Source organism: Danio aesculapii, chromosome 12 (genome assembly GCF_903798145.1).
Source record: "Danio aesculapii chromosome 12, fDanAes4.1, whole genome shotgun sequence".
Lineage (NCBI taxonomy): Eukaryota > Metazoa > Chordata > Actinopteri > Cypriniformes > Danionidae > Danio > Danio aesculapii.
The window spans coordinates 25,307,992-25,321,556 of record NC_079446.1 but is presented as its reverse complement, the minus strand read 5'-3'; the positions used below and the strand labels follow the sequence as shown (position 1 = coordinate 25,321,556).

Genomic DNA, 13,565 nt, shown 5'->3' with positions numbered 1-13,565 from the left:
ACATTGATGATCAGTTCAAAAATGTCATTTTACAAGTCATAACAAAAAATTTGAAGAAGCATTACTTACCAAATGTGATGACTGAACAATTAAAATATCTGGTGAAAAATGTTCTAAGTGTCTCACTTCTTCTGGTGTTTAACTGGCAGTTGGAAAACTGATTTAATGGTGCATATTCCACCATCTGCTGGATTGGAGGTATGGGGCTCAACTGAAAGGATGCTGGTGCAGCATGTTTTCAATTCGAGACACACACTCTATCACAGAGTAGTTGAGACAGTGAAACTGTTATTTACCAACATTAACATGCAATATTCAAAGCTTGGTGTCTAGAGTGCAAAATTTGCCTGGCAGGGTGTGGGTCCTGCATATTAAAGTTATCAAAGTTTGCAAAATGTGACATTAAATAGACCAAATCAGGGTACTTACTCATTATTTGCAGTCAACATCCGTATACTTTTCCTGGCTCCTGGAATGATCAGCAACACATGCTACAAATTGATGCATTCTGATAGAACCTATGTTTTGTTGTTATATGAACACGTTATTTTAAGTTTTCCATTTGCCTTCAAGTTAAGGTTGTTACAACTCATACTGTTGAGTACTGAATACTGCAAGTTGATAGGACATGATTTAAATTTTTCACCTGACTAAAACATTTTTTACAGTGTACAAGTACTTTTACATAAGACAAAACAATATTGTACAAAACAATAAGAAGACTTTTTTCAGAGAAATGAAGAGATTGTAAGACAGTGTCTGGATCAAATGCGCAAACTGGTGCAGGTGTCGGTTAAAGTGTCAGAGATAAATGTTTTCTACAGGTGGTTTGTCAAGCTCACTCACCTGCGTGAGGCACACTCAGAATTGAGTAATTACATGCAATTTATCTAAATTTATACATTGTTTGAAACATTTTGGCTAATATAAGTACACAAATCAGCAAAATATGTAACATTGGTTTGGTAGTTTTAGTAATGTGGTTTTAGTAAAGTATGTTGAATGCAGAAATGGTCATGTGTTCGCTGTAAAAAGAGTTTTTAGTTTAATCAAATAAACTTTTCTAGTTGTTATGAGCACCAGCGATCTAGCGGCTGCAGATCGCCAAAGGACTACAAATCCGCCATTTCATGGACTACAAGGTCCAGTCATGCACCGCTTACACATACATTCTCTTAGTTCCGGTGATTGCACACACACACGCACACGCACACACACACACACACACACACACACACACACACACACACACACACACACACACACACACACACACACTGTGTCAGCTGAAGCCACTCATGATGTGACTGCATGGACTATAAAAACAGCACAAACACACACATTGTTGCTGAGTCTTGCAAACTGTATAGTGAACATTTCGACGCGTTATCCATTGCCTTGTCCTGCCGTGTTTTAAACCCTCGCCTTGTTTTGTTTGTTTACGTTGCCTGCTGCCTGCCTGTACTGACCATCTGCCTGTTTATTTGACTTCGACTCTGCATTGCCTGTGTACATCTGTTTGCCCCTGTGTTGATCATTGCTTGCCTGACCATCTCTCTGCTATATAAACCTGCATTTGGATCCGCAACCCTGTTGTCAGTGTCACTTCCCAAAACACTAGTCATTTCAACTTGCATCAATCAAATTGACTGAAATATTAAGTTAAACTTTGTGTAGCTTAAAAATTATTTGAAACCTAACCCGAAAATATTAAAAGTATATGTTGTCTTGACTTTTTATGTCATTACATATTTGAGTGTATTTATTTATCTTGCTCATATTTAAAGATACAGACACTAAATAAAATCTTTTATCTTACTGGGATGTCTGAAGTTCTTCACTGTCAGAAGATAGAAGATGTCATTTTAAATGCGCACACACATCAGTATTTCAGCATCTGTTCTTCTTGTGCTTATATTTGTATCTTTTATGATATGAGTCAGTTCTGTTTGCTAACCTCTTGTCTTGCTTCTCTTCTTCTATCAATATGACTTTGTCAACTTTTTAAATGCTACTCATTTTTTCATCTCTGTTCTGTAACTAAACGGTATACTTCTCTATCTTTTCTCTTACCTTGTTTCTTCATCTGTATTTCCTGATCCTCCACACCTCAGTCCCACAGGGAAGAGGGTGCGCTTTGAGCAGATGAGCACCGTCCTGGTTAAAGGCCACTGCGTCTCACGACTGGAAGCCGACAGGCGTCAGTCACTGCCCCAGATCGTCCTCAGGTACAACAATACCAAAATACAGGCCCAGTCACTGTTTGTTTGTTCAGTGCAGCAGTTAGTGCGCACCAAACAAGTGGTGCAATCTGAAATAAACCACAGACCAAAGACAACTGAAGGTTTTATGCAAATTATATATCATGAAAGCCGTTATTGCATTAAATCATTGTACAATTTTTGTTGTGACAGTAGGTGAACTAAAACTAACAGATCAAACAAATTAAGAAAACCAAGGGTGAACACAGCCTCGTTTTAAGATAAATTATATAAAATAGCACAGTCCCCCTGACAGTTATTAGCTGCTCCCTAATCATCCATAATAATTCATTTGCCTTTGAAGGAATGTCAGAAAACACACACAGAGACTCCTGCATAAACACACACAGCTTTTTTCTCCCTCAAACACTAAAACAGGAGTGCATCAAAGCCTTCACATCTGCCTGTATGGGTTTGGCTGTGTTTAAAGATAATCAACTGATAGTGTATTGACTCCAGTCTAACATGTGTCTGCCATCAAAGGAATATCTGAGCTGTGGGAGATGAACATGTTACGGCAGAAAGTGTTATTCACAGAGCTGAACAAACTGCTTATGTGGGCCTCTCTCTGCGCTTTTCAACCCTACCGCTGTTTGTGACTCATGCTTTATTCATGTAAATGTTGTTCTGCACAGGTCCGATGGCACAAGTGTTTATTCACAGTGTGGGTTTCTGGAGTGCCTTGAGGTTGCAGATGTGTTTAGACTATATTATTACTGATACCTTGCTGATTTGCAGGGGGGAAAAAGATTCAGTTTGTATATTGTATTGCATTTACACTGTTGCCTATACAGTATATTTACATACAGTTGAAGGCAAAACTGTTAGCCCTCCTGTCAAATTTGAATTCTTTTTAAAATTATTTCCCATGTGAGGATTAACAGAGCACATTTTCACAGGACTTTCTATAATGTTTTGTTTTCTTCTGGAGAAAATAAATCTTTTAACTTAACTTAACTTAACTTAACTTAACTTAACTTAACTTAACTTGCCGATAACCTAATTAATCTTGGTTAGACTTTAAATTGCACTTTAAGCTAAATACTAGTATCCTGGAAAATAACCAGACAAATTTATTGTGCTATCATTATGGCAAAGACAAAAATTAGTTATTAGAAATAATATAATATAAGTATATTGAAGTTTATTAAAGATAATAACAGGATAATAACAGAGATAGGCATGGGACGATAACCGTTTTCAAGGTATACCGCGGTTTGGAAAAGTAAAAATAAATAAATAAATAAATAAATCAGTGTTTTGAAACTAATGAAGACAGCAGAAGTAAATGATTCATTTGAATTATTTAGCCTGACACTGCTCCAAAATATTTTAAATCTTTAACAAAATAAATATATTGTGTTCAAAGGGGAAAAAAGTTAAAAGACATTTAAAAATAACTGAATTTAGAGCAGTGAGCACAATACCTTGATACCGTGAAACCGTGTTATGTTGACCCAAGGTTATCTTACCGTCAGAATTTTATACCGGCCCATGCCTAACCAGATAACAAAGATAATAACAAAAAGTAAAAAAAAAAAAACAGATTTCAAGGCAAGGCAAGTTTATTTATATAGCACATTACATACACAATGGTAATTCAAAGTGCTTTACACAATCAAGAATACAAGAAGCAAGAAAATAGAACTGATTAAAAAAATTAAAAATGATTAAAAACAGATTTCATTCATGTTATTCCTTTTAGCCCACACCATACCAATGTTTTTTAGAAGACATAAGAAAGCAATATTTGATGGTATAAGCCTGATTTTCACACACAACAAATGAAAAGCTTTCTTAACCAATTATCATTTTATGACAAATATCTAAAGATAATTTAAATTTATAAAAATGTTATTACAAATAAATAAATAAATTAATTAATAAATAAATACTTCTGTGTATTTTAAAATCCTGGTAATCAGCCTGTTGCTTTATAAAGCCAAGCAAATCTATTCTTCTGGTGCAGTAAAAGGGAGGGAAAAATAGGCAAGAAGAGACAAACACAAGATCATTTTAACATCAGTTTTAAGTGGTCATGTTGATTTTAAAGACTGAAAATAGGCAATGTCAGATTGACAAACACAGTCTATTTATTTATATGAAATGTTTTATCTTTGCCCACTTGATGATGCTTAAAGTCTTAAATGCACTGGCATATTTTATGTCAAGAAGCACACTGGTGATATTTTTTCTTGAGGCATGTTAATAAAAGTTGTGTCCTAATTTAATTAATCCTAGTTTAATTTAAGCTCTGTCTGTGAAACTGCATCTCAAAAAGCTACCAGACAACAATTCTGAAAAAGGGAAGTGGACTGAAGGGTATTTGTTGCCTCTGTTTCTTCTGTTTTTTTATATTAATTTTTAAAATTCTATTATTTGCTTATTAATTTTATTAATTTTATTTTATTTATTTTATTATATAACTCTTTGCTTTTTATATGCTATTAATTGTTTTGTTTTTTTGCACTTTTTATAAGAATAGTGTGTGAAAGGGATATTAGATATATGCACATATATTTGTTAAAGTATTGCATTTTCACTTTTGGCTAATAGTTGATTATATGTAAAATCAATGATCAGTAATTTATTGCTTAATATATTATTAAGCAATAAAATCTTTAAATTCTCTTTAAAAGTTAGATTGTACATAGTTTGCAATGACAGTTTTCCATTATTTATTTATTTATTTATTCCATTATTTTTCCAAATTTATTGTGCTTAGGGCTCCCAGGTGTACAGGGCTGGCCCTGGCATTATTATTTGAGTCATGGGTGATTGTGCGCATGATCCTGGATGAATTGTATTAAGTGAGTCTTTTAGTCCCAGATCTCAAACTCACCTCATGTTTCAGCACGTCCCCTTCTCTCTTTCTCTCTTTTTTCCTCTCTCTCTCTCTCTCTCTCTCTAATAGTCAGATGAGCTGGTATTTTACAGCGTGTTTACACACACTCTTCAAACACTGAGTATCATCTGAGTAGGCGGCAAGACTAAAGTGGATAAGTGAATCACTGCTGGATGTCTCAGATATATTTAAGGATGTTTGAATGTTTAAGAAAGTCTCAATTCTTTGGACTTACCTGGATTTAGAGCTGGGTTTCTGCCTGAGCTCTGCATTTACCTCTCTGACTTTTATTTGATGTTTGGGGCTAGAATGAAGAACAAGGAAATGTATCTGTTTGTGTGATGGCTTGTGTTGCCCCTCAGTCTCCGAAATGACGTTTCTTGCCTCCTGGGATGAGTTAGACAGGTAGGCTAGTGGAGCTTTTTAATGTTGCACCATGTCTTTATGTGTGAGGAGCTTCAATTATTTTATTCATGCTTTTAAATTTAATTAAATTTAATTTAATTTAATTTAATTTAATTTAATTTAATTTAATTTAATTTAATTTAATTTAATTTAATTTAATTTAATTTAATTTAATTTAATTTGATTTTTAATTTAATTTAATTTAATTTAATTTAATTTAATTTAATTTAATTTAATTTAATTTAATTTAATTTAATTTAATTTAATTTAATTTAATTTAATTTAATTTAGTTTAATTTAATTTAATTTAATTGTTAGCCTTGTTTGGTTTATAGATTTTAAGCATTAATAGCTCAAAGTATTCTCTGACAATGCATATTATTTTGTTGCTTTTATTCAATTTTGTAAAAGTAAATGTTTAAAGGGGTAGTTTACCATAAATGTTTTATTTTAGTTTTTACATTTTCACATTATCTTACCTTTCTTACCTTCTTACCGTGGTTCCAAACCTTTATGAGTTGATGTTCTTTGTTCAAAAATATATTTTGAAGAAAGCTGAAAACTGTAACCATTGACTTAAAAACAAGTGTGGAAGTCAATGGTTACAGGTTTTAAACATTTTTCAATTTTTCAATATCTTCTTTTGTGTTTAATAGAAGAAAGACATTCATAAAGGATGATAAAATATGACCAAATTTAATTGATTTTAAAGTAAAATAGATACTTCCATGGATGAGGTCAGTGAATAAGTTCTAAATTAATTTGCTCTGTGAACAGCCAACATTTTTTTGTGAAGTGGAAAATATTCTTTGATTTTCTTCTTCAGAAGTTTCTGGATTACTTTGGTTTATGGTCTGTTTTGGTTTACAGATCATCTCAATGTGTCTGTTTTCATAAGTAAACTGCTAATAATTTTTTTTCAACATTATCAACATTATTTAAGGGTATATGTATAGTAGAGGAGTTTGTTCAGGCACACAGCGGATGGCTAAGCAGTAATTTACTTATATCTCCTGGTTGTCCAAAAAGTAGCATTAAGGTGGTGGCGCCCCTTCAGTTGGCCTCCCTTGTAATGATGCACAGCTGAGTCTGTTATTACTATGTGTCCTTTTCTCTAAACACGGCTGATGTCCTCACTGTATGGCCAGCATTTACACACATTACTTCAAACACTTTAAAAAGGCGTGCTTACTCTGTTCTGAATTGTGTTTAAAAGTGGTTTGCACTAATGCATTTTCGTCTTGTTTTCCAGACTCTCAACATCATTCAAATAGAACACAGTTTCTTGAGAAACAAAATTCTACAAGATGTTAAGAGGTTTTGTTTTACACTATTAGACCTACTGAGCTTTACAGTTCAGTAAAGTAAAGTACCGTATGATTTGGTATTGGTCACACTGATCAGGCTTGTGTTTTCACTGTCAACAGTATCGGAAACAATTTACAATATGGCACATGTACGTAGTTAATGTATTTACTAACAAGAACAAACAATGAACAGCACATTTATTAAAGTATTTATTCATCTTTGTTAACATTAGTAAATGAAAACGCAGTTGTTTATTGTAAGTGAAAGGTGCAGTAGGTGATCTGCCAAATTGCTAATCGGTTAGCATAATATCTTTGAAACACAGTCTCTCCCCTGACGTCCAAAGCCACGCCTCCTGAAACACGAATGCACACACCTTAAATATGACAGTAGACTACTCACTACATCATTTCATTCACCAGTTAGAAAACTTACTAAACTATACTTATATACTATACTATACTATACTATACTATACTATACTATACTATACTATACTATACTATACTATACTATAGTACTTTATAATACTACAATTCCCAACCAAAAACTGTATTAAATCTAGCACCTTTTCAGTTGTGCAGCAAGCAAAACTTGTCATAATGTGCAATATTTCATACATGCAAGGATCGCTGGTCTCACTCTCTCACACGTTTTGTCCTAAACCGACTACTGGATGCTTAGTGGTTGGCCAGCGGTGTGCAGGAATTACACTTATTACTAAGCCATACTTATATGCTATTTCAGACCGAATATTCAAAGTAGCATGTTAAACAATATAGGGAGTGCGTAACAGGTTGTCATTGTTCAAAAATGAATCAATGTGAATATAAAACTAACTTCACCTCAGTACAGTAGGTTATGTGAAATAGCGCTTTTTACTGATGTTTTGTTGTTAAACTAAATACATTTTTTTGTTTCTGAGAACAATCACCTACTGCACCTTTAATGTTAACCCACAGTGCATTAAAGAAGGGATACATCCAGTCTGTTTTTGCGGAATTAAGCCCTTTGGCCTCATACAACGAAAAACCTGTTATGCTTTATTCCACGATAACAGTTTTTCCACAATAACAACCTTTATCCCACTTATTACACGGCTATTGCCACAAAATAAAATAGGGTCAAAGCTGTAATAATTAATTAATTATTTTATTGAGGGCAAAGTTGACAGAAAAAAAGATGTTCAAATATTATTTTAAAATCAAATTAATCAAACATTTATCATAAAGGCAACGCAAGGCAAGTTTATTTATATAGCACATTTCATACACAGTGGCAATTTAAAGTGCTTTACATAAACAGGAATAAAAGAAACAAGTATAAGAAAATAAAAAACAAATAATAAAAATGATTAAAAACATATAAAAACAGATTTAAAATGTGTTAAAACAGGTTATAAAATAATGAAAAAGAAAAGAAAGACATAATAGTGAGATCTGTTAGAAGTAGCACAGTGCTCATTCAGTAAAGGCACAGCTAAACAGAATGTGCCTAATGTTGGGGCACATCTGATCATTTCTGGATTCCAGCAGTGAGGGGCACAATAGCTGAAAGCTGATTCACCCTGCTTTGACTGAACTCTTGGAATTTCAAGTTTATGTGATCCTAAAGATCTTAGTGATCTGTTAGGTTTGTATTCAGTGAGCATATCTGTAATATATTGAGGTCCTAGGCCATTTAGTGATTTATAGACAAGTAGTAATACTTTAAAATCTATTCTGAATGTAACTGGGAGCCAGTGTAGAGACCTAAGGACAGGTGTCATGTGCTCTGATTTTCTGGTTCTGGTCAGAATCCTGGCCGCAGCCTTCTGGATGAGCTGCAACTGTCTGACTGTCTTTTTGGGAAGGCCAGTGAGGAGTTAATTACAGTAATCCACCCTGCTGCTGATAAAAGCTTGAACAAGTTTCTATAAGTTTTCACTGGAAACAGAGCATCTGATTCTTGCAATGTTTTTGAGATGATAGTATGCTGACTTACTTACTGCTTTGACATGACTATTGAAACTCAGATCAGAGTCACACCAAGATTTTTGATCTTATTTTTTGTTGTTTGACCTTTAGAGCCAAGGTAAGCATTCACCTTGAGAACCTAATCTCTCTTCCCAAATGCAATGACTTCAGTTTTCTCTTTGTTTAACTGAAGAAAGTTTTGGCACATGCAATTGTTAATATCATCAATGCACTGGCAGAGGGTGTCAATGGGGCTGTAGTCATTAGGCAGTAAGGCTAAGTAGATCTGAGTGTCACCAGCATAGCTGTGGTAGGAAATTTGGTTCTTTCTCATTTAAAAGGCACTAAAACATCAAGGCATAAAACAGCATTTTTTTCCTCAGGCCATCTCCAACTTAAACAATTGCGCACACTTGGCGAATAAAGCTCATTCTGATTCTGATCAAGTAGATTTATTGGAAAATCATCCTCAGATGTGTCTCAAGTAGTTCTTCAGATTTATCTTCACTCTTCAATGGATTTGTTTATTTTTTCCATTGTCTTTTTAGACCTATACCTTTGTATAGTTAGTTTGATAAAACAGTTGTATTTGTACTATAATAAATACTGATGTGACTACAGGGGCACAGCAGACTGGTTTGGGGTCAGCAATGATTTGGATGCCACCCAGAAATGGCAGCGGAAGAGCTTGCGGCACTGCACCCAGCGCTATGGCAAACTGAAGCCTCAGGTGATCCGAGAGATGGACCTCCCCAGCCAAGACAATCTCTCCATGACCAGCACTGAGACCCCTCCTCCTCTATATGTCCCACCCGCACATCATGGCATGCAGAGGGTAAGCTGAACACATACAATCCTTTGCTTAAACTATTCTATTTGAAACCATAGGCTACAAAAATAAAAAGATGTGTGGCATTTTTTCGTTTGGGAGTCATTTCCACTGTGGAAAAATGAAACCATGTCTCAGGTATGGTTGATGTCATGTTTTGAATATTGATAAAGGTGACATCATTTGGAGCCTGAATCTGTATTGTACTGAGCTTGATGTACTCACAAGCACATAAAATTGACAACACACTTTGCTTTTATGGTGTTAGATAACAATAAAAGAAAACTTGACTGAAACCTACAATATCGGAAAGTTATACAGTCAAGCTCGAAATTATTCATACCCCATATGAATATTTTCAGGCTTGACTATATTTATGAATATTTATTTGAAGTTTAAAATGGGATTTTGGTTAGGTTTTTCATGTTTAAATGTTTATGCTACAATTTGTTTGCATGGATGGCCGACATGGTGGCTCACAGCAAGAAGGTCACTGGTTCAAGTCCTGGCTGGGTCATTGCATTTCTGTGTGGAGTGTGCATGTTCTCCCTGCTTTCGCATGGATTTCCTCCGGGTGCTCCGGTTTCCCCCACAGTCAAGAGACATGTGCTATAGGTGAATTGAGTAATCTAAATTGGCCGTAGTGTATGAGTGTGAATGAGTGTGTATGGATGTTTCCAAGTACTGAGATGTGGCTGGAAGGGCATCTGCTGTAAAACATTTGCTGGATCCGTTGGTGGTTCATTCCGCTGTGGCGACCCATGATGAATAATTGTTTGCTTGGAAAGGGCATAATTTATTGCCAATTCTGACTCCCAGACAGCCACCAGGGGGTGATAAAAATGTTTTGGCTTCACTTTTCAGAAGAATGTATGAGGCACACTTGTTAGAAATCAGGGAAACAACATTGTTTCTAAAAATGAGAGTCTTCCACACCTGCCTCATTTAGTTTAGATAGGTAGTTAACCAGACATTGTTTGCCATTTTTAGTGGTTTGATTGGGCAGGTGGGAAATAGACAATCGTACTCTGGTACCCACCAAATGGAGACCAAGCAAGCATTTCAAGACCTGTTCGAAAAGGTGGTCTCGGTGCACTTTCAAACAAATCCTGGATCAGTTCAAATGTGAATCAACCACAAACTGACCCAAATGCAAAAAAAAACACTTTGCTTTTTTGCACTAAACCAGCTGCCGTAGTCAGCTATGACATACATTTTGGGATGAGAATTTTTTTTGACACTTGACAGCTGTGAGGAGGTCCATACTGTCTCCTGACTTTTCCACAGCTCTTTGTTTACTTTGTTTACTTCTGTGTGTTGCGCACATAAGTGTCCCATGCATTAAATCTAACCAATCAAAATGCAGTTCAGGAAATTTGTCCAGCCAGTGACTGATGTGGATTTTGTCATGTGCTTTTTGGTTCATTTCAGTTGGTTTAGTTCAGAGCAGTTGGTCTGGTGTGAAACAACGTAATTCTACAATGTATCATTTTTACCCTTGGTCTGGACCAAAGGAAAAGTACGATAGGTGTAAAAGCACAAAGGTACAAAACTGTTACTGGGCCACTACTACAGTTTAACTTTTCATTTAACTACTGCATAACATTAATTAATTACATGTACTTACTGTATGCTTAGGATGCAGGTTAGGTTTAGGGTTAGTTCCTTGTAATTCTAATAACTATAGTAAGTACACAAACCATGTACAACAAAGACACCTTAAAATAAAGTCTTACTTAAAATAATTTTAATTTATGGTTGCACTATTCATTTAATATTAATATTTAATTTATAAAATATTAAATTTCTTGCTGTAAATTCAACATGAGTATTTATCCTTGCACAATTTTATAATTTGTTTTGTAGTCCATGTGCCCTTGTAATGTGTATTTACCACAGCTGTTGGACTCTATGTGGAGCTTATGGTATATAATGCAGATCATCACTTGCTGTTTATGCTTTTTGCAGATTGTAGACCCGCTGGCTCGAGGTCGAGCATTCCGTAATGTGGATGAGGTGGATGGTGTGAATGTACCTCAGACCCCCATCACCCCCTGCGCTGCTTCCCTGTGCTCCTTCACCAGCTCCCGCTCAGGCTTCAACCGGCCTCCCCGCAGACGCAAGCGTGAGTCTGTTGCCAAGATGGGCTTCAGAGCTGCTGCGGCTCTGGTCAAGGTACTGTGAGACCATTAGTTAAGCATGTTGCATTAGAACTATGCATTGATCGATAGCAGGGGTGCTATAGATTTTAAAGTTCTGTTTACCAAAGCAAAGACATTTTTTCTATAACATATTTCTTCTAAAGAAAGTCTTATTGCTTTTACTTTGGCTGTAATTACAATATATATACAAAACATATAATTGTTGAACACAAAGGAGATATTTTGAAAAATGGTGGAAACTGATAACCATTGACTTTCGTAGTATTTGTTTTCCCTACAATGGAAGTCAATACTTTCTGGTTTCCAACATTCTTCAACAGAACTAAAAACTCAAACTGCTTTGAAACAAGTCAAGTGTGAGTGATGATAGAATTTTCTTTTTCTTTTTTTTGCATGAGCTATACCTTTAATAAAATTTTTGTGACACAGCTACTTTTTTCAAAGTGCTATGAACCCCCCCCTGTCTCAGCAGGGTGTTTTCACACCTCTAGTTTGAAAAAAGTCAGCAAAGTGTGTGAGTCCAGCTTTGTTTAGGTGGGAGTATCGAGTGGCCAAAGAGGGAAGGATTTGCATGAAAAGGGGAGTTGCACACGTGCACACGCTGATTTTTACAGCAGCAGTGAGATAGACAGTGACTAGGTTTACATGGACATCAGTAATGAAATTATTTGCCTTATTGTGAATAAGACGATTAAGGTGTATAGAATAATATGATTAAGGTGTTTACATGAGTTGCATTTTAAATGTTTCTTTCATGATCCCGTCTTACATGTTATAGTGCATAATTCGATTAACATCATTGCCACTCTATCCACATTTTCTCTGGAGCTTCATGTACTTTCGGGTACTTTCGGGTGTTTTATTCTTAATTTGTCCACTTTAACTGCAGTTTGGCACTTTCACTTTCATTCAGGAACATTTCATGCATGCCCCCATGACAAGCAAGAGATTGGATGTGAGGAACTGCTAGAAGAGTGTAGTTTTCATGAAATTTGATACCACATGCCGTATGGGAGAAAAAACAACTTCACTTTAACTTAGTAGGTGCAGAGGATATCGTCAAACCGTCATGTGTGTGTAGACTATCCTGTCACAAAATGCGGCGAAAATCCTACACGACGGTAATAGTTTGATTAAGGTGTTTACATGTTTATATTAGGAGAGCAGCATTTACAGCGGATCTTTCAGTCCATAATTTTGTAGTAACATTACGGTAATTGTGTGCAGTAACTATACTGTACATTTTGACTAAGGTATGTCTTTAAAAACTGAGAGTACTGCTGACAATACTAACTTTGCCATCTGAATAAACAAACAAAGAACACCAAGCACACACTTATAATCTGTAGAGACAGGACAATGAACACAAACTGGAACCGTATCTTTTTTTAAATGAAGACGAGTGGCAAATCCGGATTTCACCATTTGCAGATTTGAAAAGCTCTCGGGTAAAAAATGTTTCTTACAAAAATATTTTTGTTACGTGTTAGCAGACCACTGTAATCCACACATCCGGGTCCACGCACTGCGCTCTCATAGAAATGAAAACAAAACCTTTGTTGTGGCACATTTATAAACGCAACACTGGCGACCCATGTCTCCAAACTATTTTTTTTCTTCCACTTGTTTGAATTATGTTCATGTGGCAACACAATGTGGCGTCTCTCTGCCATCTGAACACTGTAACAGGTAAAAACAGTCTTCAAAGCTATTATGCATATCAATGAAGTTGCACCTCATTCACAATAGAGCGCACTGATTGGTTTGAACCAAGTCTTTCTCATGAATTCATGCTGAAAA

The 13,565-nt window shown here is 35.4% G+C and overlaps 1 protein-coding gene across 1 annotated transcript in view; it reads left to right on the top strand.

The window, feature by feature from the left end:
- The window catches only part of rhbdf1b (rhomboid 5 homolog 1b (Drosophila)), an 80,256-nt gene that overhangs the window by 42,743 nt on the left and 23,948 nt on the right, over positions 1–13,565 (top strand). Inside the window, exons 4-5 of the mRNA XM_056469820.1 lie at positions 9,396–9,609; positions 11,572–11,778. Coding sequence (XP_056325795.1) covers positions 9,396–9,609; positions 11,572–11,778 — 421 coding nt within the window. The remainder of the gene's footprint in view (positions 1–9,395; positions 9,610–11,571; positions 11,779–13,565) is intronic.